Genomic DNA, 25110 nt, shown 5'->3' on the forward strand with positions numbered 1-25110 from the left:
GACTTTCTTCAGCATCTTTTGGCTTTTATTCGTTTTTTAAACATGTATAAGAACATCTGCAGCGCGTCACGTCCTGTCTGAGCTCTTAGTTATTTATCCTGACAGCATCATCATTTTAACTCATCTGTGAAATAAAGCCTCCATCTGAGGCGACCACCTGGACCTCAGCAGGAGGACCGCTCAGAATCAGTCCAGGAGCCACAGTCGGCCCCCGGGGGCCACGCTTTGGGTCAGAGTCCACCAGCAGCAGGCTGGTTCTCCTCCTGGAGGAGAACGGGTTCTTTATCTGCACTGAAGGGGAATCTGAAACAAAGACACGTCCACAGGAACAACTGGTCCAGAACCCTGAGTCTCCACGCAGAGGGTCTGCTCATCGCTGTGGGTCTGGACCTGCTCAGGCCAGACAAACAGAACCCTCCCGTTGGTTCCTTCAGAACCAGCTGGTGGCTTCTGGTCCAGAACCAGAACGGCGGCAGCGTCAGTCCTCCTGCAGCAGCGCGGTCCTCCTCTCCAGCAGCCAGGAGGCAGCAATCCTGCTGGCGTAGATCACGTAGGACCAGGACAGCACCACCACGGCCAGCAGGACCTGGAGGACAGAACCGGGTCAGAGAGCTGATCAGCTGATCGGGTCTAACCAGGAGCTCCAGACAGATGGAGCCTCCTGGTCTCAGCGGATTTAAGATAAGATAAGATAAGATAAGATAGTCTTTATTGATCTCACATTGGAGAAATTCACATCGGCTCAATAGTCAGGAGAAGGAAATTATATACAATTATATACAGTGGATCAAAAAGAAAATTAGAAAAAAAACATAAGAATATAAAAAAAATACAAAAGAAATCGGAGTAGGCAGATGATGTCATGTGTACTTCCCGGTTATATACACACACATACATACATACATACATACATATATAGATATATATATATATATATATATATATATATATAATATATATATATATATATATATATATATATATATATATATATATATATATATATATATATATATATATATATATATACATATATATAAATAAATATACATATATATAAATCAGAGTAGTCAGATGATGTCATGTGTACTTCCCGGTTATATACACACACACACACATACATATACATATATATATATATATATATATATATATATATATATATATATATAGATAGATAGATAGATAGATAGATAGATAGATAGATAGATAGATAGATAGATAGATAGATATATGCACACATACATATGCCTACATACACATGTACTGACATAGGATTTAAAGTTTATCTTCAAACTCTCGTCTGATGATGTTTAAATGAGGAAGTTCTGGTCGCTGGTCTCAGTCAGCCCGGTTCCTCTGGGTCTTATAATTAAAACACATGGATTTACTGCTCTGTTATTTATCTCCTTGTCGTTTCTTCCTTGTTTCCTACCACAGTCACAGACTACCAGCGTTCCTGTCTGTTGTTGCATTGAGGACTGTTTTCAGCTCTGAGTCAGAAAGTTTTAACATGAAGGTGAGATCAGCTCTAATTACAGCTTCGTTAGCGCATTTTATCAATAAAAACTCCAGGGATGGAGATCAGCCTCCAGACTCCTTCAGCACCTGGACGTATTAGCATTGAAACTATGACAGACTAATGAGAGACGTTCTGACTTTACGTATAGGACGTGTCTGTCTGCAGTGACGTTCAGGTGGAAACTGAGCGCGCTCAGTAGACAGAGGCCAGATCAGCCTCTGTCTACTGTCTAAATCACGGATCAGAGCAGATCCATCCAGAACTGGAGGTCCATGGACGCGTCACTGATGGATGAACTGGATCTGATGAACGAAGAGCTTTAAAATGAGCCACAAATCACTGACCAGCGTCTACAACTGTTTAAGTAATGCTTTATTTCTATGGTAACCAAACAAAGATGGAGGTGAAATGTGATGTTTCACTTTGAACTGTCTCTCTCACTAATGAGAGAAAGTGAACCAAATACAACAGGTTAAAACAAATCCTTTAAAACAGTCTAAAACTGTTTATGTAAAGGAGTGGGACATTTTAAACCCTGCCCTGGGGCCGGATGTGACGTCAGCTTGTGTTACCTAGGCGTTACCATGGTGATCTGACGCAACTCAACGCTTTAACTTACTTCTAGACGTCAAAACGGTAATTAATTTACCATTATTTACCATTTACAGTGGTTATAACTCTCAAATCTACGTACTAAAACACCGTTCATGTATTTTCACAGCAGTTTTTTCCCCAGAGCTGCTGAGGTTCCGGTAAAACTTTAAAGTCCTGATGCATCTAAATGATCCAGGCAGAAACGTGACGGTGAGCAGATCCTCCGGACATCAGACTCCTCCAGTCTGGGTAAACTGAGCCTTTTAAGCAGAACAAACTGGACCAAATCAGAACCTGCTCAACTTCATTTAACTTTAAGTTGCTGCGTTTATCTCTGGGATCGTCTGTTAGCCTCCAGATAAACCGGAAGCTGCGCTTTAAACGTTACACTGAGTGGAAGGAGGATAAAATGTTTTACCGCAGAGTAAATCCTGTCCATGTTCCTCCTGCTCACAGACTCCATGTTGATCTCCTTCTGCAGCTGAAAACACCCAGAATGCTCCTCCTCCTCCTCCGCTGCTCCTTCAAACTCACTGAGCTATATAATACACTGGAGTGCTGATTTTGCCGAAAAACTGAAGTCACTGGCCGCCATCTTGCTACTCCCTACTCTCAAAGAATCCCATAGGATTTAGTTGCAACAACAAGCAGTTTTCTGGCTGTGTGAAAACGTTTCACAGGTAATTCTACAGTCAGTGGATGTACTAACACTATCAACTACTAGGAAATTAGATGCTGAAATATTTTACATGTTATTCATATTAAATATATATATATGTCTATATAAGTATGTGTTTATGTATATATGTATATATATGTATACAAATATGTAAATATATGTTTTTGTATATTGTTATTTATATATTTATAAATGTTAAACATATATATTTAAATGAATAAAATGCAAAATATTTCAGCACATGACTTTCTCAGTACTTGATAGTTTTAGAACATAATATAAAAGTATATGGCATTTGACATTTTAAAAGTCTTAAGCCCCCCCTGAACATGAGAAAATCCTCGTTATTCGATGCTGTAGTGCACATATTCTCTAGTTACTGGGGGGAAATAGGGAGTACCAATATGGCGGCTGGTGGCTTCAAAGTGACTCGTTCAAACAGACGGTGATTAGCACTCCAGTGTATAATATAGCTCACTGTTCAAACTACTTTAAAGGCTTTAGCGCCACCTTGCGCCCAGGAGGACCGACTGCAGGGCAAAGTTTCGTAACTTAAACATTAACTTTATCTTTCTATATACTTTCTTGATAACGTAATTTTGTTGATTTCTCCATCAGTCTGCATCAAACTTTATTAAGCGTTAAAGCCGCTGTCTAAACATGGCGGCGCTCCGCGGAAGACAAGCTGTTTTGTTTCTATGGTAACCACACAAAGATGGGGTAAAATGTGATGTTTCACTCTCACTAATGAGAGAAACTGAACCAAATTCAACAGGTTAAAACAAATCCTTTAAAATTAACTTATCTGAGTAAAGGTTTAACTGCATAGACTTTACATACTGCCCCTTTAGAAACATCTTAGGCCTCTCTAAGTAAACAATATATGTTGAATATAGATAGATAGATAGATAGATAGATAGATAGATAGATAGATAGATAGATAGATAGATAGATAGATAGATAGATAGATAGATAGATAGATAGATAGATAGATAGATAGATAGATAGATAGATAGATAGATAGATAGATAGGTTTACATAAATTGGAAATTCAAATTAATCGATAAAATAGATTTATCACCCAGCCTTAACATACTAATATGGGTTGAGGAATGTGTAGAGTAATGATGGGATGGAATTATAAAATAATTTACCTGCACAGGCTGAATACAAACACACCCATAAATAAAAGTGACAAAAATGACGTGTCCATTTAACCAGAATCTGACCCAGGGTCAGTTGGTGTTGCCCCCACATGCTTAGGTTCATGGCTGACAGCATCAGGACAGGCCCCTCTGTTGGATTTACAATCAGGGAGCCAGCTGATTGTGTTAATTCCTCCATCCTCCAGGAGAAACCCAGGACACACCGCACTGATGTAGCTTCTGAAAATAGGTCCTAGGAACTCATCCCAACAGCAGATTACAGCTATGGTGCTGCTACCTATAGCTTCTAGAGGACTCTGGGTCCTTCTATGGCTGGTTGGCAAAGAGTCTGATGCCTCAAGATTTCCCCCAGGCTTCAGTCTCTACCGGCAGAACAACAGGAGGCCAAAGAGGATGACCCTACAGGCGGCAGAATATATTTAAGTTAATTTGAAATCAAAATCTATAATTTTATATTTAGAATTGTTTAGATTACTTTGGTCATTGTTAGATCCTCAAGAGATTGAGAAGACATGGTAGGGCTTTGTGTTTGTCAAAGGTCCGGCGTGACGACGGGAGGTAGGACAATTATTTTTTGACCACCTTTTGATCATTTTATTGGAAGTTATATTTTGCTGGAAATAAACAACATTATTTTTTTTTCTCTTATGTCTGTTCATACAAATCAAACTGTTAGAAACTATAAATCTATAAATTTACACACTTGTGTCAACAGATGATAAATCTGCTCATGAGATAAAATGGCAAATAACAAACAGAAATCTAAGAATGAAAAAGAGCTATTATTTAATTCATAATACAGAAAAACAAGGGAGTAAAACATTGCTCACACTTTCAGCTGCTGCTGCTCTTGTCCCTTGTAACATACTTAACTGGATCAATGTCAGTAAAAGAACAAAGTGACTAAACAAATTTCATGTCTGCTTATAAAATCAGATTTATGCCCGCCACTTACCTGTAAATTAATATTTAATATTTAAAAAAAAAAAAAACAAAAAAAAAAAAAACAGACGATGCTGGAATCCAAGGGTTAATTTGACCACAAGTGCTGCTTGCATTAGAACTGTCTCCGTCCGCCCCCTAGTGGTGGTTCCTGGAACAACTTTATAATTTTACTAGTAGTAATATTAAGGACAGAAATACCAATAAGTAGTAAATAGATAAATACGTTGATGGACCTGAATTAATAACCAAGACAACTGGTCAAAAGTTGAACTTGTCATAACTTGAACATTGGATCAGATTTATAGGGGAACTAAAGGAGAAGGTGATGTCACCCAGGAGGCTCCTGAATATGAGGCTACATGTTTATTTTATAACAGATGTCCTGTTTTACACCGGTGAAAATGGATAAAAAATCAGAGTTATTACCACCCGTGAAACCTCTGTGGAGTCCAGATGAAGACTCCTCTATACAGCAGTAACTGTGACTTCAGCTAAATGCATAACCATCCCTCTGGTTCAAGGGTTTCCATCATTTACCTGTCATCATCAACACCTGAGCGGCTGAAACGGAAAACCTACTGACCAGATAGAAATTAAAAAAATGAAAGAAAGTAACAGAAAACATTTCTCAAAATTATGCTAGAATATACTAATCTGCCTGGGTGGACATTATTATGTAACAAGAGCTTCATTATTATTATATTATTATTATTATTATTGTTATTATTATTATTATTATTATTATTATTATTATTATTATTATTATTATTATTATTATTATTAGTAGTAGTAGTAGTAGTAGTAGTAGTAGTAGTAGTAGTAGTAGTAGTAGTAGTAGTAGTAGTAGTAGTATGTGATAGTGAGCTCTCTACGTATATTGACGATCTTCGGCTCTAGGGAGAGAAAAAAACAGACGTTGTATTTTTTTCCCAGCATGCCCCGCTGCTTGTGTTGTAGCTCCAGTTTGGGAAACAGTCCACCCAGAACCCCGATGCTTCGGTACCCAGCGGTGAACCGGTTCTGAACGGATCTGGATCTCGGAGCGGGCGGGACGGCGGTACCTCCCTGCTGACGGTGGATGCCGGTCCCGGCGCGGGGTTCGTCCCGGAGAAGAAGGAGCGAGCCGCGGCTCGTTTAGATCAGGTCTGTGGAGCTAACTGAGCTAGCATGCTAACAGGCTACCAGGAAGGCAGAAACTGTAACAAAGGTTGTAAATGTTTGATGTCAGACTGTGGTGGACGTCACACGAGACCTTAACGGTGCATGTAATAGGTGGAGAATTATGACGTAAGCATTAGGACTGCGTTTTTAGACAGTTACACCGGTTAGCTTGGTGCTAGCTCGTTAGCATTCTGCTCAGAGAGCTGTTGGATCGTGCAGTTTTTGTCTTTTATACGTAGAACATGGATTCTAAGAGGTTCTGACCCAGACTGTAGATGTTCTGCTGCGGGGGAGAGCAGCTGGTTTATCTGCGTCTGACCCTAGAAGAAGTTCTGCTGTGGTTCTGGTTCAGAGCTAACGAGTCCAAATGAAGCTGCACGTCCGGTTCCAGGGCTGCAAACTGGGAAACATGGCGGGGTTCTGGCTCGCTGTCTGCCACCCATGACCCAACCCTGAAGGTTCTGGGGTTCCTTAGTGGTTCTGCTCGTTCTCCAGGGTTCTCTGAGGCTAAACAACAACCAGGCGCGGTTAACGGGGCAGCTGGTTCCCCATGAAGGAACCAAGAAGACTTTATTGTTGCCATGGTGACACTTCCTTTGAGGCAGACCGGTTTAAGATGTACAGAACAAAGAAAACTAAATTATATAGTAACATGACAGGCTTAGGTTTATTAACATTAGGGCGAGCAAAAGATAAAACAGTTCGCCTCAGAGTTTGAGGGCTCTGATATCAGTCCCTCAGAGAGTGGGCCCTGTTACATAAATTACATAGATGTTACATATGCCTTCATGAATCACAGGTAATGAGGTGGTTTATGTGCTGTGACTTAACGGCTTCATTGACAGATATGTGCAGTTTAATGTTCCTGAGAGTGTAGATAGAATATAACAGTGGTGTTATCGTAATATACGATGGACATATTAACATATTTATGTGATGGATTGTAACATCTGATGGATAAATCCTCAGCAGGGGGTCTATCGCCCTCTGCTGAGACACTATGGCATTAACAGTAGATTGATTTTAACATATGATGGACCACTGTCTCCATCAGGGGGCGATTTCCCTCACAGCTCTTGGAAAGAAGCTGTTTCTAAGTTTTTTGTTTTGGCTTTGAGGCTTCTGAAGCGTTTACCTGATGGATCAGTGGAGATGCGTCTGGTCCTTCTTTGGACTCGTTCTGCATAAGTTGAGTCTAGATCCTGCAGACGGCATCCCACAATCCCCTGCTCTGTCCTCACCTCCATGCTACATCCTTCCTTTCCTGGAATGAGCAGCTCCCATACCTCACAGTAATGCTGAGACACAAAACGCTTTCTATTGTAGCTCTGTAGAACCTTTTTAGCAGTTTAGTGGGAAGTCAAGAATTTTTCAGTTTCCCGAGGAAGAAGAGCCAATGTTGGGTCTGAGAAACATTTTAGGTTTTTCTTTGTAATAGAAATGCTAAACTATAATTTTTCTCTCCTCTGTACTGCTTTGCTGTCCTCTGAGTGGCTCAGTCTCATAAAGCTGAGTAAAACATGGTGTCAGAGCATGGGTGCTGCATTTATGCTACAACTGAGGATCTTTAAGTCAGATTCGGCTGCGTGGATGGCAGCCTGTTGATGGACCGTTTCAGGCCGTTCAGACCCGAGGTTCTGCTGTCAGGACAGATATTAACGCTGAGGGGAAATGTGCCTAAATGTGCTGGATGTCTGAGTCAGACTGGTTACAGGTTGATGCTAGAGGTTAAACAATACATCAATAATATCGTTTACATGTTACAGTTACGTTGATGCAAATAGAAATTATCAATCCATGTCAACTTTTTTAAGGTGCAATTTATTTTGAAAGTGGACAGATGATCTCTTTATTATTATTTTAAAATTAGAATAATGTTTTTGATTTAAATGCCCGCTTGGAAATAAAATACAGTTCCAGTTTGGATAATGTAGCACGGTGATTTAGGGGCCGCTTATTTAAGTTTGTGGAGTTTAACTCACCAACCTTATCGCCCCTCACACGTTACGCACTGCAGACGCTGCATGTTGCAGGCGGACTTGTTGGCGTATAAAGTTAGAAATGTTTTCAAACAGCAGACTTGCTCCATGTTGCTCTGTGTTTGCTCACTGCTCACTGCTAGCTGCTGTGATGCTCTTCATAACGCTGCTGCAAACATAGAAGTGACTACATTGCTGTGACTGTATTTCTGTATAAGATATAAAAGAAAAAAGAAATGACTGGATTACAATGCTGGTTTGGCGTCAGTCATCCGATATTCGATCCAGCTAATTTTACATCGTACATCTTATCATCTGGAGAGCTTTTTCCACTGATATAATAACAGAAGTACATCCTGTCGACACACCGGCTCAGATAGATTAGCGCTCAGCCGCCACCAAAAAGCTCCCACAATGCAGCGGTCGTGTTCGGCTTTGACACTGATTCCATTTTCTTTCCAAACTACTGGTGTTAATCTGGCTCTCCGTCACGAAGCTCTCCTCGTAAACTTTGAGCACCCGTCGTCCTGAACTCCTCCTGCGCTGAGGAAAGGAGGCGGCGGGGTGAGCAGACACCGGTGCACTGTTACTGAAACCTTTGGTTTCACAGAGGAGACTCAAACGTAAATTATCCATCTTATTTTAATCAATCACCTGATTTAGATTAATCGTGCGATTAATTGATATATTGCTTATTGTGACAGCAGGCCTAACCGTATCGTCAAATAAAGAAGAAGATATAAAATGAAATAAAATGATATCACGATTAAGCTGCTGATTTACACCCCTACTTGATGCCAGGTCTAAACAAACAGGTGAAGCTGGAAGTCTTTCTGTCTCCCAGCCTGAATGAACGTCGGCATGTTTCAGTTTCTGTCTAAATAAGTCCTGACTCCTCTGTGCCTCCTCTGGCCGCACTTTAAGCTCCTCTCTGGTTCTGAGAACGTCTTCGCTCAGCAATAATCTGAGAACCACCAGAGGCTGATTTTGTTAGTGCAGCCTGGCAGCAGCCTGGGTTTCCTACATTTAAGATGGAAATGTCAAAGTTTCCCTGAGGAAAAACCTCCTTTGGGCACATTCACCATTCAGGGACTTACTTTGTCACTTTTCTGTTTGGAAATCTGTCCTGTCTTAAAGATTTCTGCTTAGTAAAAATGCTCAAAGGGGCTCAGTCTCCATTTTGTTCCATAAAGGAAGTCAAATGTCCATGAAATGTGAAGCTGGCTGTAAAAGCGTCTCTCATTAAACAGATTAAGTCTGTCCAGCAGCTCACACTCAGCCTGAGGACATTAAAGCACGGCTTCCTTGGTCTACATGAGAAAAACGTTCTACAAGCGTAGATCTTGTCATTTATCTCAGGGACTGTGTCACCAATTTACTCTGGTTTTAAATTTCAGGAACAGATCAGCAGCGTTGGTCAGAAAGGTTTTTATAAACTTCATCAAAGGTGAAGTTAATCTAAGTAAGACCTGACTTAACCAGTCCCTGCTTTTCTCACAGTTCATCTTGACTGTAACTCTGTATGGAGGCCTTAGCCGGACCTCTCTGCCCGTCTGCAGCTCCTTTAACTCAGACCCGGAGATAAAAGCTTATTACTGCCATCATGGCGTCTCTTCACTGCCTCCCTCAGCGCTACAGAATAAATTTTAACATTTTATTTGTTTTAAATGTCCTTTTCTGTTTGTCTCCTGAACTGAAACAGGACCTGGATTTAGCGGCTTTTAAAAGTGACTTGAAATGTGTTTTAAAAAAGAAACAACGCTGCACATTTGATCCTAAATGAGTTTAAATCTGGACTTTTGGATGATGTGAATTTGTGAACTCCTGTTTTTTTTTTTTAAATGTTGTTTTTAAAGACTCTTCCAGGGACGTCATAGACGTTGTAAACCAGCCGTGGCTGTAAATGTTGTGTTTACATGTTTAATGAACTCTTGTCTGCATCAAATACATTAAACTAAACTACCGTATTTTTCAGACTATAAGTCGCACTTTATTTCATAGTTTGGCCGATCCTGCTACTTATGAATCGGTTTTAAATGATAATTCATATTGACCATTATGAAGTAGTAAACATTACCGTCTATAGCCACCAGAGGGCGCTCTAGGCCGGTGAAAACTATATGCTGCTCTTACACCACTTAAAAATGAATTAAAACATTAACTTATAGACAATAAAGACTAAACACACGTAAATATGTTGTTTCACTGTTTCAGCATCATTCTAATTTACTCCATTCAGCCTCCCAGGTATGTTTCATATTATTCAGCCTTTTGTGGATATACAGCTGTTTCATTTAATAAAGTGGATCACCAGATTAAACGTCAGTTTTTACTCTTGGATTGTGTGAAATAAATTTGTAAATAAATGTGACTTATAGTCCTGAAATCCTCCTCCTGTTTGAAACGTTAAATCGTCTTCACTGCGGCGTTTATCTGTCTCTGTGTTTCCAGGCGATGGCGCCGACTCGGATGAAGCTGCGCGTCCGTCAGCGCGACGCTGCCGCTGCTCCAGCAGGAGGCGCCGCGCTGGAGGAGGAGGCAGAGGGACCCCGGCAGAGCAGGCGGAGCAGCAGAAGGAAAGCCAACAAGAAAGGCCCGGCCCCCTGCGCCTCCTCCGCCCCCTCCTCCTCCGCCTCGCCTCCCACCACCTCCTCCGGAGGCGCGCGGCCGGCGGTGGCGGCGGAGGCGTCGCCGGACTCCAAGTGCCCGATCTGCCTGGACCGCTTCAACAACCTGGCGTACCTGGACCACTGCCTGCACCGCTTCTGCTTCCCCTGCATCCAGGAGTGGTCGCACAACAAGGCGGAGTGTCCGCTCTGCAAGCAGCCCTTCGCCTCCATCCTGCACTCCGTGCGCGCCGAGGACGACTTCAAGGAGTACACGCTGCAGCCTCCTCCGCCCCCGCCTCCCCGCGCCGCCGCCAGCCAGCTCACCGCCAGCACCTTCCTCACCACCGTGGCCGCCATGACGTCCGACGGCAGCACGCAGCACCACCTGCGGCTGATGCTGCGCCGCCACCTGGTGGCCACCGACCAGGAGGCCGCGCGCAGGAGGCGCCGCCGGGAGCAGGCGGCGAGCGGCCGGCGCTCCGGCGACCGCATGGGGGAGTGGGAGTTCTTCATGCACTCGCCGCCGCTGCCCGTCTCGCCGTACCACCTCAACATGTCGGAGATCATCATGGGGGACATGGGGGTGGAGCAGCAGGAGGAGGAGGAGGAGGAGCGCCGGCTGGACTTCGGCGAGCCGCCGGGGGCCGCCGCCCCCTCCAGCAGGGCCTCCCGCCGCCTGATGTGCCGCCTGGCGGTGCGCCAGCGGCTGCAGAGGGAGGGCGGGGCGGCCCCGATGAGGGGGGCGGAGCTGATGGCGTTCCGTAAGGCGCTGTACCAGTGCGGCGTTCGCGTCCGGGGCGTCAGCGGCAACCAGGGGCGGCGGCGCTCCGTCACGGCGGAGGCCTTCCGCCGAAGCTCCGCCCACCTCAACAGGCTCCACGCCTGGCTGCGGCGGGAGCTGGCCGTGCTGCTCGGCTCCCGCGCCTCGCTGGCCGACGTGGTGCAGCGCGCCGTCATGGCCCGGGTGCGGCGCAGCGGCCTGGAGGACCCCGACACCATAGAAGAAGAGCTGCGGCCGTTCCTGCTGGGCCGCGCCGCGCACTTCGTGCACGAGATGGTGAGCTTCGCCCGCTCCTCGCTCCGCATGGAGGTGTACGACCAGCAGGCGGTGTACGAGCTGCCGCCCTCCGCCCTGGAGCTGGACCGCCTCAGCTCCTCCTCCGACGGCAGCTCCGTCATCGCCATCTCCGAGGAGGAGGAGGAGGCGGAGGAGGAGCGGGGCGGGAGGTCCGACGGGGCGGCGGGCGGCAGCCACGATGATGTCATCGCCACAGGAAGCAGCCTCAGTCTGTCGGGTTGGGACGACGAGACGCCGGGACCCTCCTACACCTCCGCCGAGCCGCCGCCGCCGTTCAGCCCCGTCCCCCAGGAGCCGGCCAATCAGGAGCGAGGGGAGGAGGAGGAGTGTCTGATCGTCGGCTACAAGAAGCCGATGGCGGAGCGGACCCCCGAGCTGGTGCAGCTGTCCTCCGACAGCGAGGAGGAGGAGGGAGAGAAGAAGAAGAAGGAGGAGGAGGAGGAAGAGGTGATATCAGGGCCCGCTGAGAAGGCTCCTCCTCCTCCTCCCCCCTCCTGCCTACCCATAATCCCCGCCTCCACGTCGGGAGCCTTCAGGGCGGAGGCGGAGGAGCAGAGGGAGCGTGACCCCCGCAGGTGGCGCTCCGGCTCCTGGTCGGAGAGTTCTGGAGGAAGTCGTCTGTCGGTTTGCTCGCTCAGCCCGGCGACGCCCGAGCAGCGCCGCCGAGACAGGAGGAGGAGGAAGAAGAAGAGGGGGCGCGACCGCAGCGGGGAGCGCCCGAGGAGGAGCGGCACCTTCTGCAACCCCAACCGCTCCATCTTCCCCCCCATGATGTCCCGCCGCTCCCCCTCGCCGCTCCGCTCCAGCGCCGACTCCGCCTCCTCGCCGCCGCGCAGCCCCCGGGACTCCAGCTGGGAGTTCCGCCTCTCCCAGGTGTCCCCGCTCTCCTCCTCCGTCTCCTCCCCCTGCCGCTCCTTCTCCCCTCTCTACTCCTCCCCCCCGGAGTCCCCGCCCACCCCCTCCTACTCCCCCAAGCGCCCGCATCACGCGGACAAGCCCGGCGGGAAGAGGAAGTACAAGAGCCGCCACCTGAACAGCGGCGCCAAGGACCCGCCCTGGAGGCCGGAGCGCCGCCGGCGGGGGGGGGAGCGCAAGAAGAGGGAGAAACCGAGGAGGCGCGAGAACGGCAGCCTGAAGACAGGAAGCAGGTGAGGACTCACTTCCTGTTACGTTCCTGTCCCTGTGGCAGGTAAACGCAGCGTCATCAGGTCCAGTTATTATTATTATTATTATTATTATTATTATTATTATTATTATTATTATAGGACGGAGCAGCTGAACCCAGATCAGATCCACCGATTATTAAATAACTAGAATAAAAACTTAACAAAGAGGAATAAAACTCAGAATTACGTTTCTAAAGCCTGTTTAGTGTCTCATGGTCAATCAAAGGTACAAGAGGAGAGTTTACAAAGGCATTTAATGACCTCCTGTAGAGGCGCCTGCTTTGAGTTTTAACTCTGATCTCTGATCACATTTGAAATAAAATCACATTTTTAAAAAAAGCACATTTTTCAAATGGCAGAGGACAATAATTACCGTCTGCGTAACAATTAATGGATCAGACGTCTGTAAAATGTTTAAAGTGGATTTGGCTCCACAGGGAAGAGAGTTGCAGCATAAATCTAATTTGTTACTGTTTTAGAGTTTATATAATCATACTTTTATACCAGAACCCTTTTAATCATTAAGTAGCTGTTGTTTAATAGATAAACAGTCAGCAGGTTTTACAGCTCTGGGACTAATATTATTGATAAAATAAAATTCACATTGATCGATATCGATAATTATCAACAAATTCAAAACACATATTTTAAGTGCAGCCGTGGTCATTTTATGCTGTTGTTTAGCGATTTATTTTTAGATACAATCACAAACAATGAATTCAAACTCACCAAACTTTTTAACAAAACTACAAGTTTTTAAAAAACAAATATAAAGTGTGATCGCCGGACTCTTTTAAAGGGGCGGAGCTTCCTGGGTCTGCGTTGTGATTGGTTGGGAGGATGTAATGACTGTAATATTAACCAACTCTTTTTTTTATATCATGAATTATATTGTTATTGAATTATCGTAAACCAGTCAGGCTCCATTCCCTCCTGACCAATCACAGCACGGGAGGCGGGACTTTACCACGCCTCGCTCTCAGTGGCAGAATTACCCATAATGCAGCAGCGCTGTTCTGATACCATAACAGTCAAGATGCAAACAGAGATCTCTGTTTCTCGGTGCCTTGGAAAGTTAAAGTAGCTGTAAATACATCGTGAATCTCAGCAGCTCTCTGATTGGCTCTAACCTGATGACGCTGTTAGCCCCGCCTTTAAAATGAGGCTCTACCAGCTCCTCACCAGGCTGAGCCTCCGTCTGTGCGCCGTATCAGGGAGGTGATGGAGGTGATGGTCTGAACAGCAGAACAAGCAGAGTTAGGAGCGTTTTAAAGCTCCCTGCAGGGTCTCCTCCTCCTGCCTCCTCCAGCAGGAGCTGGTTGCTCTCTGTGTGAAGTGAACAGAGTGGCTCCTCTGTGTTTTCAGCAGGAGGTCCAGAGAGGAGCGCAGCCCCAGCGTGGAGATCATCTACGAGGGAACCCTCCCCTCCGGCGCGGAGCAGCCCTCTGGACCCAAGCGGCGCCGCAGACGCCACCGCAGGACGCAGCTCACCAGGTAGGGTCACATGACAGGAAGGAGGTCCTCTCCCCGCTGGGCTCAGAGCGGTTCTGATGTTTCTGTGGGAGAACCTGAGCAGAACCACGCTGCTGGAGGAAACCCGGTCAACCAGAACCAGAACCAGTCCCTTTTCTCATTACATTAAACTAAACTACCGTATTTTTCAGACTATAAGTCGCACTTTATTTCATAGTTTGGCCGATCCTGCTACTTATGTATCAGTTTTAAATGATAATTCATATTGACCATCATGAAGTAGTAAACATTACCATCTATAGCCACCAGAGGGCGCTCTAGGCCTGTGAAAACTATATGCTGCTCTTACGCCACTTAAAAATTAATTAAAACATTAACTTATAGTCAACAAAGACTGAACACATGTACATATGTTGTTTCACTGTTTCAGTATCATTCTAATTTACTCCATTCAGCCTCCCAGGTATTTTCTCACTCTTAATTAATATCACAGAGCAGCAGCTTTATAGCAGCAGCCGTCTCTAATTTATTTATGTTTCTGTCTCTGTTTTATAAATTTATACACGCTTATATTCTGAAGCCTACCTGACTTTCTTACTTCCTGCTTCAGGAACGAATGAAAATCTATTTAAAACGTAGATCTGCCAGAGTTTATAATATTTTTGAGCATAAATTAATTAAGTTTTAGTTTGATAAGATGTAGAATATGCCTCTGATCCATTAATGGTCCATCTAGCAGTAAAAATGTGTTTTCCAATAATAAAACAATGTCTTATTTCATAGATGGACTCAGGGAGGTGGAGTTTTGGTGATTTACCACAATCAGAGCAAAATTTATTTTTGTAGGACGTCTGGAAATGACCATAGAGACCGTTTTACTTGATAACGTGCTGTATTGAGCTTTAATGTTTATAATAATTTAGTTTAGACAAGCAAGCAAACATCCTCAGGATATTGAAGTAATCAGGACGCCACATGAAAATAAACAAATGTTTACAGAAATGTAAGCAGAATTAAAAACCCAACAAATGACACATTTATCCCGTTGGATCCCAGCAGAAGTAATACTAATTGTGTCGGGATAATTCTCGGTCATTTAAAGGAGAAGTCCGGTCAAAATCAGAATTCAAACTGCTGAAAGTACTTTAAATACAAAACTACTACATACTGTGCAATAAATTATACGTTTTTTTAATTAAGAATAATTTTAATTTAAACATGTTTATGCGGAGGAATCCATCTTGGTCAAGAATAGTACTGTCACCTCCCATTTTGTGACGTCACTCAGCGGACCCGCAGTTGAGCAACGACGCACTATTTTCCAACATGGCGACGACTGGTGTTCTGTACGAAGCAGAGAGTGATGAAGTACTTAGTGACAGTGATGAGAGTTCCGTGGAGCTATCATCATCTGATAGCGATATGGATTTTTTTAGAAAAGTTTCTTGACAGAAACCGGACTTTTGACGGAATCCAGCGTACCTATTTCCAGTGCAAACTCAGTCGGGTCCCCCAAGAGATAAATATATGCGCGAGCACGGCTTTGCTTGCGCTGCAGCGGAGCGCGCACACACACACACACAGCGGAGGAGAGATCGCACTGAAGTGACTTAAGTTATATATTTGCCCTCTAGTAAATAGGGCAGGTGGTCATTATTGTATAAATATTAAAATATAAGAGCGTTCCAGCACATGCTGGGGCGGAGGGATACCACATCACATGTGGTATCCCTCCGCCCCTCTGCTCGGTGACCATCCCCGCAAATTCTAAATAAAAAAATTCTAAAATAAAAAATAACTTACCGAAAATCCTCGCTCTCATGTCATGTTCAAAACATTCTTCTTCAAAATGGTCGCTGCATATGACGTGTTTTCTCTCTGGCCAGAAGTTAGATGGCAAATCCGCTCTCTTCAAGTTGGCAATCCAGCACCGAGCCCGGTGGCTCATGAATCGGGAAGTTGAAATAAGCAATGTTTTTTCCACTTTTACCAGTTGTGTTGGAACATCCGATGGCCATGCACGTGAGCATTGTTGCTTCAGCAAAAAGCTCTTGGGAATGTCAGTGGTGAAGTCCTCTGGAAATCCGAAAAAATTATTGATGATCGCAGCTATGTAGAACGGCTCCTATTGACTTTGCATGGAAAGCGGAGAGAAATGCTGTCGCCGCTTCCGCTTTTCCACGCCCCAGGATGTGATGTCAAACGCCCCTTACTGCCCAAATATGGGCAGTAATGTCAGCCCCCATACACAGTGATTCAGACGACAATTTATGTTTTTATTTTCTTATTGATTAAAGATAAGTTCACTAAATAACCACAAACGTATTAGTTTTAGTTACAGCTAATGATACCCTGATTTTTCCTTGTTGACCGGACTTCCCCTTTAAGCGTTTTAATGAGCGCCCCGTGTTCCTGCATCAGAACAGACCGACGTCTTCACGCCCAGCAGACGCTCAGCGATCCGACTCTGAGTTTTTACGTTAACCGTCCTCTCAGCCTGGAGCAGCGTCCTGCAGACCTGAGCCGGTTCAGGTCCAGCAGGTCAAACATTAACCAGATGCCTGGAGAAATAACCTGGATTTAGTGTAATCGGTGCTGTAATGAATGCTTTAAAGATCGGTTTGTGTCCCTGTCGATGCAGAGAGTCGCTGACAGGAACGTTTAGACGCTTCAATAATGAACGTGGCGCCTGCAGGTGTTGATGTTCCGCTTCAGGCTGTTTTAGTCGCTTTAAATGTGCAGAAAATGCTCCTGTCAGAGCGAATAAGATAGAATCAGATCACATTAACAACGTGTTCAGGGCTTTTAAAGCTGTTTTTATTGCTGATGGTGCTGCATCTGATCAGTGGCTCTGGAGACTCTATTATACATTATGTTGTTAACGCAGAATATGATTAAAACAAACGTTCATTTGTGGCCCCTAGAATAGTATATCCTCTAAAATTAAAAATGTTTGGTCCAACAGCAACTATTTTTCTTTTATTATCCTTATTTTATGCCTTTGGTTTAATCTGCGGTGGACAAAGTTTCATTACTTGAGTCAAAGATCCTGCTGGTTAAATATTACTCTGATAAAAGGAAAAGTAGCTGTTAAATCTTAAATCTCTAGAGTAAATGCTTTAAAAAAAATAGCTTATTGAAGTCTGAAAACTTTTGAGTACTTTTAACGATTTACAATATTACAAAAAATATTAAAGATTTTAACAATACCCTTAAACGAACTGTAGACGAGAATAATTGGGAAAATGTTCTGCTGTGTTGAACGGATCAGAACTCCGCATAATAAACAATAATAATAATGCACCAGTTTTATAAAGAAAAGTAAGTTTATTTATGAAGCCTTTTAGTAACAAGACGTTTAAAGTGCTTTACGTGAACAGAAAAACATTACAGACAGAGAAAAAACAAAGGAATAAGCTAAATAAATTATTTCCTACATTAAGAAACATAAAGAAATAAGGACAATCATCACTAAATATTCTAAGAAGCTACAGTTTGAGGACCTTTCTGGCTCTACAGCTAAAACAGGAAGCAGGGTAGTAATAGTAGAGCTGTTTTCTGGATGCTCAGAGCTGAATTTACCTTTCAGGTGTGATTTACTCCCTCCTCTGTCCTCCACTCAGCGGTGGAGGACAATCAGTCTGTCCCTACGGTCCCTCCAGACCTCCACCGCCTCCCTACAGCCTCCTTACATGCACCACTGGGTTAAATGTCTCACCCAGAGACTAAAACACAGCATGTGCTCTGACAGGGATTCTAACCAGCAACCCTCTGTTATTATTATTATTCCTTTATTTAACCAGGAAAAGTCCCATTGAGATTAACAATCTCTTTTTCAAGGGAGTCCTGTCTCTGTCACCTTGGAGAGGGGGGGGGGGGGGGGGGGGGGGGGTTAGAAACACAGCAAACAGAAGTAACAAAAGCTTTCATAGAAATGTAGTGGAGTAAATGCCTTTTCTAGAAAAAGCTGCTGAAGTAAAGTACAGATTCTGAAAAACTACTTAATTACAGTATTATAGTAGATTTACTTCATTACTGCCCATCTCTGGTTTTATGTCATAGTAACTTTCCATTCATTAACCTCAGCTCAAAGGTTCTGGTTTGGTTCTGGAAATAAACTACAAAATTTTTTATCCACCAACAAAACCAAAAAGTTACAAACGTTTTCTTTAAAGCAAACATCTGAAGCTCTTTTAGGATTTTATCTTCTTCTTTGTTTCAGTGCATCTTTAATTCACTGCTAAAAAAGAAAAGGATTCAATAATTAAATATATTAAATAAAAAGCAACACATTTGAACAAAGCTTTCATAGAAATGTACTGGATTAAAAGTGTTTTCTAGAAAAAGCTGCAGAAGTAAAGTACAGATTCTGAAAAAGTACTTAATAACAGTATTATAGTAGATTTACTTCATTACTGCCCATCTCTGGTTTTATGTCATAATAACTTTCCATTTATTAACCTCAGCTCAAAGGTTCTGGAAATAAACTACAAAATTTTTTATCCACCAACAAAACCAAAAAGTTAGAAACGTTTTCTTTAAAGCAAACATCTGAGGCCCTTTTAGGATTTTATCTTCTTCTTTTCTTCTTTGTTTCATTCACTGCTGTAAAAGAAAAGGATTCGATCAAAAATAGCAGAAGATATTTATTTATATATTAAATAAAAAAAACATCTGTTTGACCAAAGCTCTGCACAACAAGTGAAACAAGACGGAGATGAAACCAGTTCAGAACATTTAAAACTGAGCTCAGTGAAATCAGACTAAATAACACCATCAGCTCTGGACTCATTGTGTTAAAAGCTGAAGAGTAAAAGTGTTTTTAACGTTTACCTGTAAAGCAGCAGCTCGCTGCAGAGCTTTGGGGACATAACAGAGAAAACCTGAGGACCTCTCAGCCTCCTCTGGTTAAAGCCTGGATCACAGCAGGATGTTCACCAACATCTCTCCTCAGAGAGGCGGAGATTAGCAGCGTGTCTCTGAGGATAAGAGAATATCCTGCCGTGTGAGGGAAGAGCTATCAGCATCGCTCTGACCTCAGATCAGGGATAGTCAACATGTCGGACTGTCATCCTAGCATGTCTGGTGTTTCCTGAGGGCTAACGAGCGTTTAGCCTGTTGATTGAGACGTGCAGCCAATCAGAAAGTGAGGTGAGGGATTCCCACAGAAAAATTATCTCCGCTTCTTTAACCAACGCCTTCTCTTTGTGTTATGGTTCTCTGTTAATCACCATTATTCTCATTATTTACTCTGAACTCACCTTTGATCTTGGCCTCCTATATGACCTCATCACCTCCTAAATGTCCTCATCGCCTCCTATATGACCTCATCACCTCCTATATGACCTCATCACCTCCTAAATGTCCTCATCGCCTCCTAAATGTCCTCATCGCCTCCTATATGACCTCATCACCTCCTAAATGTCCTCAACGCCTCCTAAATGTCCTCATCGCCTCCTATATGACCTCATCACCTCCTATATGACCTCATCGCCTCCTACATCACCTCATCACCTCCTATATGACCTCATCACCTCCTAAATGTCCTCATCGCCTCCTAAATGTCCTCATCGCCTCCTATATGACCTCATCACCTCCTAAATGTCCTCAACGCCTTCTCTTTGTGTTATGGTTCTCTGTTAATCACCATTATTCTCATTATTTACTCTGAACTCACCTTTGATCTTGAGAGGATTCACAATATTTCCCGTCTGACCTCTGAATGAAATCTGTGTGTTTGTGTTGAGCTCATCGTCTGAGCCGACGCCACACACTGTAAGTCTAAACCTGTTTCCTCTAGGATTTATTATCGTTACGTCTCTGAAGCGACTATTTTGAAATGCTGCTGAGTGACCCAGTCTTTAGGAACCAGCAGCATGTGGTTGGTGAACCAGGGGGAACCAGATGGAGCGTTAAGGGTGCAGCAGGGTGGGACCGGTGGGCAGATAGGAGGCTTAAACACAAACTAAAGAGCTTTAAATCTGACCCTGAAATAAACGCAAACAGTGGAGCGATGTGTTCTACAGGGTTCCTGCGGATCCTTAAAAAGTCTTAAAAGGCATTGAATTCTGTAATATTAAACTAAGGCCTTAATTGGCATTAAAATGTCTTAAATCAGTCTTTCTTAGGTCTTAAAATTGTTACCAGGTCATAAATAGGATTTTATTTTTGTAATCCTTACCAAACAGTCAAATAATTGATACAATTATATATTTTTTTAATTTACCGAACGGCTCAATGTAACTATTATTGGTTCCGTCCCGATAGCGGAACCAATAAAAACTGTTGCGGCCGGACCATAGCTATGAAAAAGAGTTGGCACTGATTTATAGTTTATTTTAGTAGGGAACAAAACAAAGTTTGTGAATTCAGTTCAGTAGTTGTTAAAAATAAATCTGTAATTTGTGTGTTTTTTAGCTTTCTTCCTATATGGAATGTTTTTCAAAATCTTTAACACGTCTACTGAGCCAGAAAATAATGGCTTATGTTAAAATAAACATTTGGGTGAAGTTGTCGCAACCAGGTTTATCTTGTTTATCGTGAAGTTGGTCTTAACTTTTTATTTCAAGTGGCATTAAAAAGTCTTAAAAAGTCTTGAATTTAACTTGCCTTACGCTGTAGGAACACTGTTCTAGTTTCTACTGGAAGACCTGAGTCAGCTGGTTAATTCTGGGAGGTTATAAAAGCAACAATTACTGCTTCCTAGAAACCAGAGGCTTAATCTTGGAGAGGATAAAAAATATGATGGTAACTCTTTACAATAAGGCTCTCCTTACAGATGGCTAATAAAATGTTTATATACACTATATTACCGTATTTTCCAGACTATAAGTCACAGTTTTTTTTCATAGTTTGGCCGGGGGTGCGACTTATACTCTGGAACGACTTATGTGTGAAATTATTACACATTTTTACCGGTATATCATTACACCTGTTATTTTCACACCAAACCACAAGAGGGCGCTCTAGGCCTGTGTTGAATCAGACGTAAGCGACGTAGAAGCGGAAGTGCCGCATCTTCTACCTCCAGAGTTAATGGAGTTATTTGAAAGTGACACAGAGGATGAAGATTTCACTGGAGTTTAGTTATTTGGAGTGACACGGGCGCTTTGGTTAACTTCTTCTCATGTTATTTATGTTATAGTTATCTGAATAGCTTTTAATATGTTACGTTAACATACCAGGCACGTTCTCAGTTGCATCATGTAGCGTAAGCTAACCGTACAATTATTCAGCCTGTTGTTGCCTCCGTTCTATTTTTATTTAAAATTGCCTTTCAAGATGACATGTCTGTTCTTGATAATAAATAAATTTCCCCCAAAAATGCGACTTATATATGTTTTTTCCTTCTTTATTATGCATTTTATGGCTGGTGCGACTTATAGTCCGGAAAATACGGTACCAAAAGGTTTCGCTCACCTGCCTTGACTTACACATGAGTTTAAGTGACATCCCATTCCTAATCCATAGGGATTAAACACGACGTCGACCCTTTGCCGCTGGAACAGCTTCGTCTCTTGCTCACCTTTAATTAATGCACAATAAACACTTATGAATGAGCTATTAAGGGTTTACAGGATACTGTGATGAGGCCAGAGGTGGCCTGGTGGTTAGAGCAGCAGAACTATGACCGATACCTGCTCTTCAGACCGAACGGCAGAGATTCTTCAGTTTTCACAGGCCTGAAGCTCCTACAGAGATCTAAATGTGTAATCTTCTAATGAATACATAACCCAGGATGAAAGGACCATTTCACCCAGTATAACAGAAAGTGTTTCTGAACAGCATTACCAGCCATAGCTTTAAATGTGGTTATCAGTCCTAAGGGAAGCATCTTTTTAACACATAACTCTCTGGCTACAAACCGCAGATGAGAGGCTGAAATTCACTAACCTGACTCTAGCCATATTGATGTCGCTCCGCCTAGCTTCACTCACATCCATCTGGGACCTCTTCCATAGAAAGTGATTTCTCCAACCAATTTTATGGTCCAGCCAATCAGGACGCAGGGCTGGAGTGTCATAGATGTGACGTAGTGGAGAAGCGACCGTGAGACTGTTTTGATTCAGACAACAATGGCGGCTCGCATCGAGGAAGCAAGCGTTAACATTGATGCTGCTATTTCTTCTGTGTTGTCCAATCTACCTAATATTGTTTAATTAAAAGAACATCAGAGAACGCCTCTGAAGGCTTTTGTTGGCTGTTCTGTTTTTTTTTTTTTCCCCTGCGTCGCTCTCACAGCGTCACGGGTTAGCTTCGGTGTGACTGGTTGAAATAGCACGTCGATAAAAGATGACAGACAAGTAGCTTATCCAATCATATGCAAGGATTTTTGATAAGGCCCAGCCTTCAATAAAGGAGGTGTCCCAGATGTATGTGAGTGGAGCTAAGCGGAGCGACATACATCTGGCGTCAGTCAGGTTAGAAAAGAGAAGGAAGTGGTGCAGGATTTAGGAATAAAATCACTTCAGTTTTACGTTCATGGAAGTTTACAAAATGAAGACCATCCTCACTTGAAGAGGCTAGACTGAGAGGGAAATAGATCAGACAATCATCAGCATATAAATGGAATAAAGTCCTGTATTTCATATAGTTTAGTGGAAAAAGGTACAGGGAGAAAAGAAGATGCCCTGTAATAAAACCTTGTGTTACATTTAAACCCTGTTTCTCTCTCTGTGTCTTAGTTCTCCGGTCATCATCACTCTGGACAGCGACAGCAGCCACGACGACGCCAACAAGAAGACCAACAGCGCCAGCAGCAGCCCCCTCAGCAGCCAGCAGACCATCGACTTCTCTGACCTCCCTCCGCTGCCGCTGGCCCCTTCAGCCAGGGGGACCATGGACGCCGACATCGGGGATCTTCCCGCCGACATCCTGGACCGGGGGTCTGACGGGTCTGAGTGTGAGGCGGTGGACCCGTCCAGAGCCAAGAACCGCAGAGACAACAGCTTCGTGGACGTGACCAACGTGGAGGAGACGGTGTCTCTGCCCGACTCCTCCGATGATCAGCAGACGGCTGAACCGGTCGGTGCCGCTGAGCCGAAGGCCCCCAGCGGGGGTCAGAGGGAGCCTGCGGCTGTAGGGGAGGGGGAGGGCAGTGGAGCGGGTCACAGAGGAGACCCGGAACCGTCCTCATCAGACAGATGTCTGCTGGAGTCCATCCTGAACGACCTCAACCAGCTCGCTCCTCCCAGACGGGAGCTCGCCCTGAACCCCGACTACGGTTTCCCTCCTGAGAAACGGAGACGGACCCTCCAGGAGGCCAGCGCCGAGGCGGGTTGCTACCCGGTGGGGGGGGCGTGTTCCGGTCCGGCTCCACCAATCAGCTGTCAGCAGAATCAGGACTACGGCTCCCGCACCTCCTCGGTCCCCTCACCGCCTCCTGTGGAGCGGGCGGAGGGCAGGGAGGTCCCGCCTCTGCTCAGACGGACCAGTCCGGTCGGGTCCTACCACAGGAACACCCCCCCGCCCCTGAAGCACAAAGACGACCCCCAGCAGGGCGCCGCCCTCCCCCGGGACGTCCGGCCCCGTCGTCATGACTGCGATCCGACGGGCAGCAGCTCCCCGCTCCTCCTCGGCCTCAACAACCACGCCATTCCTCCCATCTCCACCCTGAAGAGCCACCTCCACCACCTCTACCCGCCCCCCGCCGGGTTCCCGGCTTACCCCCATTCCTCTGAGTACTTCCCGGCTCTGGGCTTCGGCTCCTTCCCCCCCACAGAGTCTCATCCCAGCAGGGGACGATTAAAACTGTCCTCAGCCGCCTGAGCTGAGTCCTGTGAACTCCTCACATTCCTCCGAGCTCCGCCCGGCTCCTCGCAGCTCTGCCTGCGGGGGCGACGGGGGCGCGGCGCTGAGCCCCGTCCGGCGGGGAGCTCCTCCCGTCTGGAGCGTGTTCTCCGGACCGGACTCTAACGGCGCCGCTGCTTTCTTAGCGGACAAACTGAACGGCAGCAGCTGCTCGGCGCGGCCAGCAGGTGGCGCTCCGCCGGAGACCCCCGGCTACACCGACCCCGCCCACTCCGCCTTACCCTCGTCTCCACGGCAACGCCCCGGCGGCTTCCTCTCCTCCAACACGACGTTCACCTCTCAGTGCCACCCGGACCCGCTTCACCTCTACGGGTCCGAATCGGCGCCGCAGAACCACAGGGAGGTGAGCTCCACCCCTCAGCCCCCCTCTGGCTCCCACCTCCACCCCTCTGAGCCGGTACCGCCGCCTCAGAACCAGAACCACCTGGACCCGCTCAGCTCGCACCCTAAAAGCTCCCACAGGAACTTTGAGCAGAACCCAGACAATCAGCCGTGTGACCCGCAGCGCGGTTCTGAGAGGTCCGCCTTAAACACGAGTGAAACGCCTAAAGATTAACTGGTGTAGAAAAAAAAATTGTTTTTAATTGGTTCTGTTCAGACTTCTTCGCCTGAAAAGTGACCCGGTTCTGATTCTGGATCAGCTTCCACCTTTTACTTGAAGTTCTGGGACTTTTATCCAAATATATTTATATGTTTTACTTGTTTTTTTATGGCAAAGAGAACAAAGATGATCTAATGCGTCTGACTCGCTGTCTTAACTGAGAACTGTCATCTTTAGGGGTGTTGGACCGGACCTCCTTCCTGTTAGCCGTCAGAACTCCTACAGATGTTTTAATCCTGATAAACTGAATGTTCTGGTGGAGAGCCGGAGGTCAGCGGTCCGGTCCGCGGGGGGAGGGAGGTTCTGAATAAAAGTTTGATCTGAAAA

At 44.9% G+C, this 25110-nt stretch overlaps 1 protein-coding gene and 1 long non-coding RNA gene across 3 annotated transcripts; one reads left to right on the forward strand and one right to left on the reverse strand.

The window, feature by feature from the left end:
• On the reverse strand, window positions 1–2640 carry LOC110367617. The gene is made up of 2 exons (XR_002427597.2): window positions 2535–2640; window positions 1–586 (listed from the first exon to the last, which is right to left on the reverse strand). It is a non-coding gene; the product is annotated as an uncharacterized LOC110367617 (long non-coding RNA).
• On the forward strand, window positions 2349–25110 carry LOC105924123 (E3 ubiquitin-protein ligase Topors). Of its 2 annotated transcripts, XM_036133397.1 has the most exons (5): window positions 2349–2365; window positions 5840–6049; window positions 10498–12881; window positions 14268–14393; window positions 23057–25110. In XM_036133397.1, exons 3-5 carry the CDS (start codon window positions 10501–10503, stop codon window positions 24138–24140), a joined length of 3591 nt encoding a protein of 1196 aa, XP_035989290.1. In that variant the 5' UTR covers window positions 2349–2365; window positions 5840–6049; window positions 10498–10500; the 3' UTR covers window positions 24141–25110. The 2 variants fall into 2 exon arrangements, with proteins under 2 accessions (XP_035989290.1, XP_035989289.1); XM_036133396.1 differs by lacking the exon at window positions 2349–2365 and having other exon boundaries at window positions 14265–14393.

This window comes from Fundulus heteroclitus, unplaced genomic scaffold (assembly GCF_011125445.2).
Source record: "Fundulus heteroclitus isolate FHET01 unplaced genomic scaffold, MU-UCD_Fhet_4.1 scaffold_62, whole genome shotgun sequence".
Lineage (NCBI taxonomy): Eukaryota > Metazoa > Chordata > Actinopteri > Cyprinodontiformes > Fundulidae > Fundulus > Fundulus heteroclitus.

What these genes read in the sequence shown, in the direction of transcription:
- LOC105924123 (XM_036133396.1), top strand. Translation starts at nt 10,501, where the DNA reads ATGGCGCCGACTCGGATGAAGCTGCGCGTCCGTCAGCGCGACGCTGCC. An exon ending in AGCCTGAAGACAGGAAGCAG is followed by an intron (nt 12,882 to 14,264) that starts GTGAGGACTCAC and finishes CTGTGTTTTCAG; the next exon opens with CAGGAGGTCCAGAGAGGAGC. An exon ending in CGCAGGACGCAGCTCACCAG is followed by an intron (nt 14,394 to 23,056) that starts GTAGGGTCACAT and finishes TCTGTGTCTTAG; the next exon opens with TTCTCCGGTCATCATCACTC.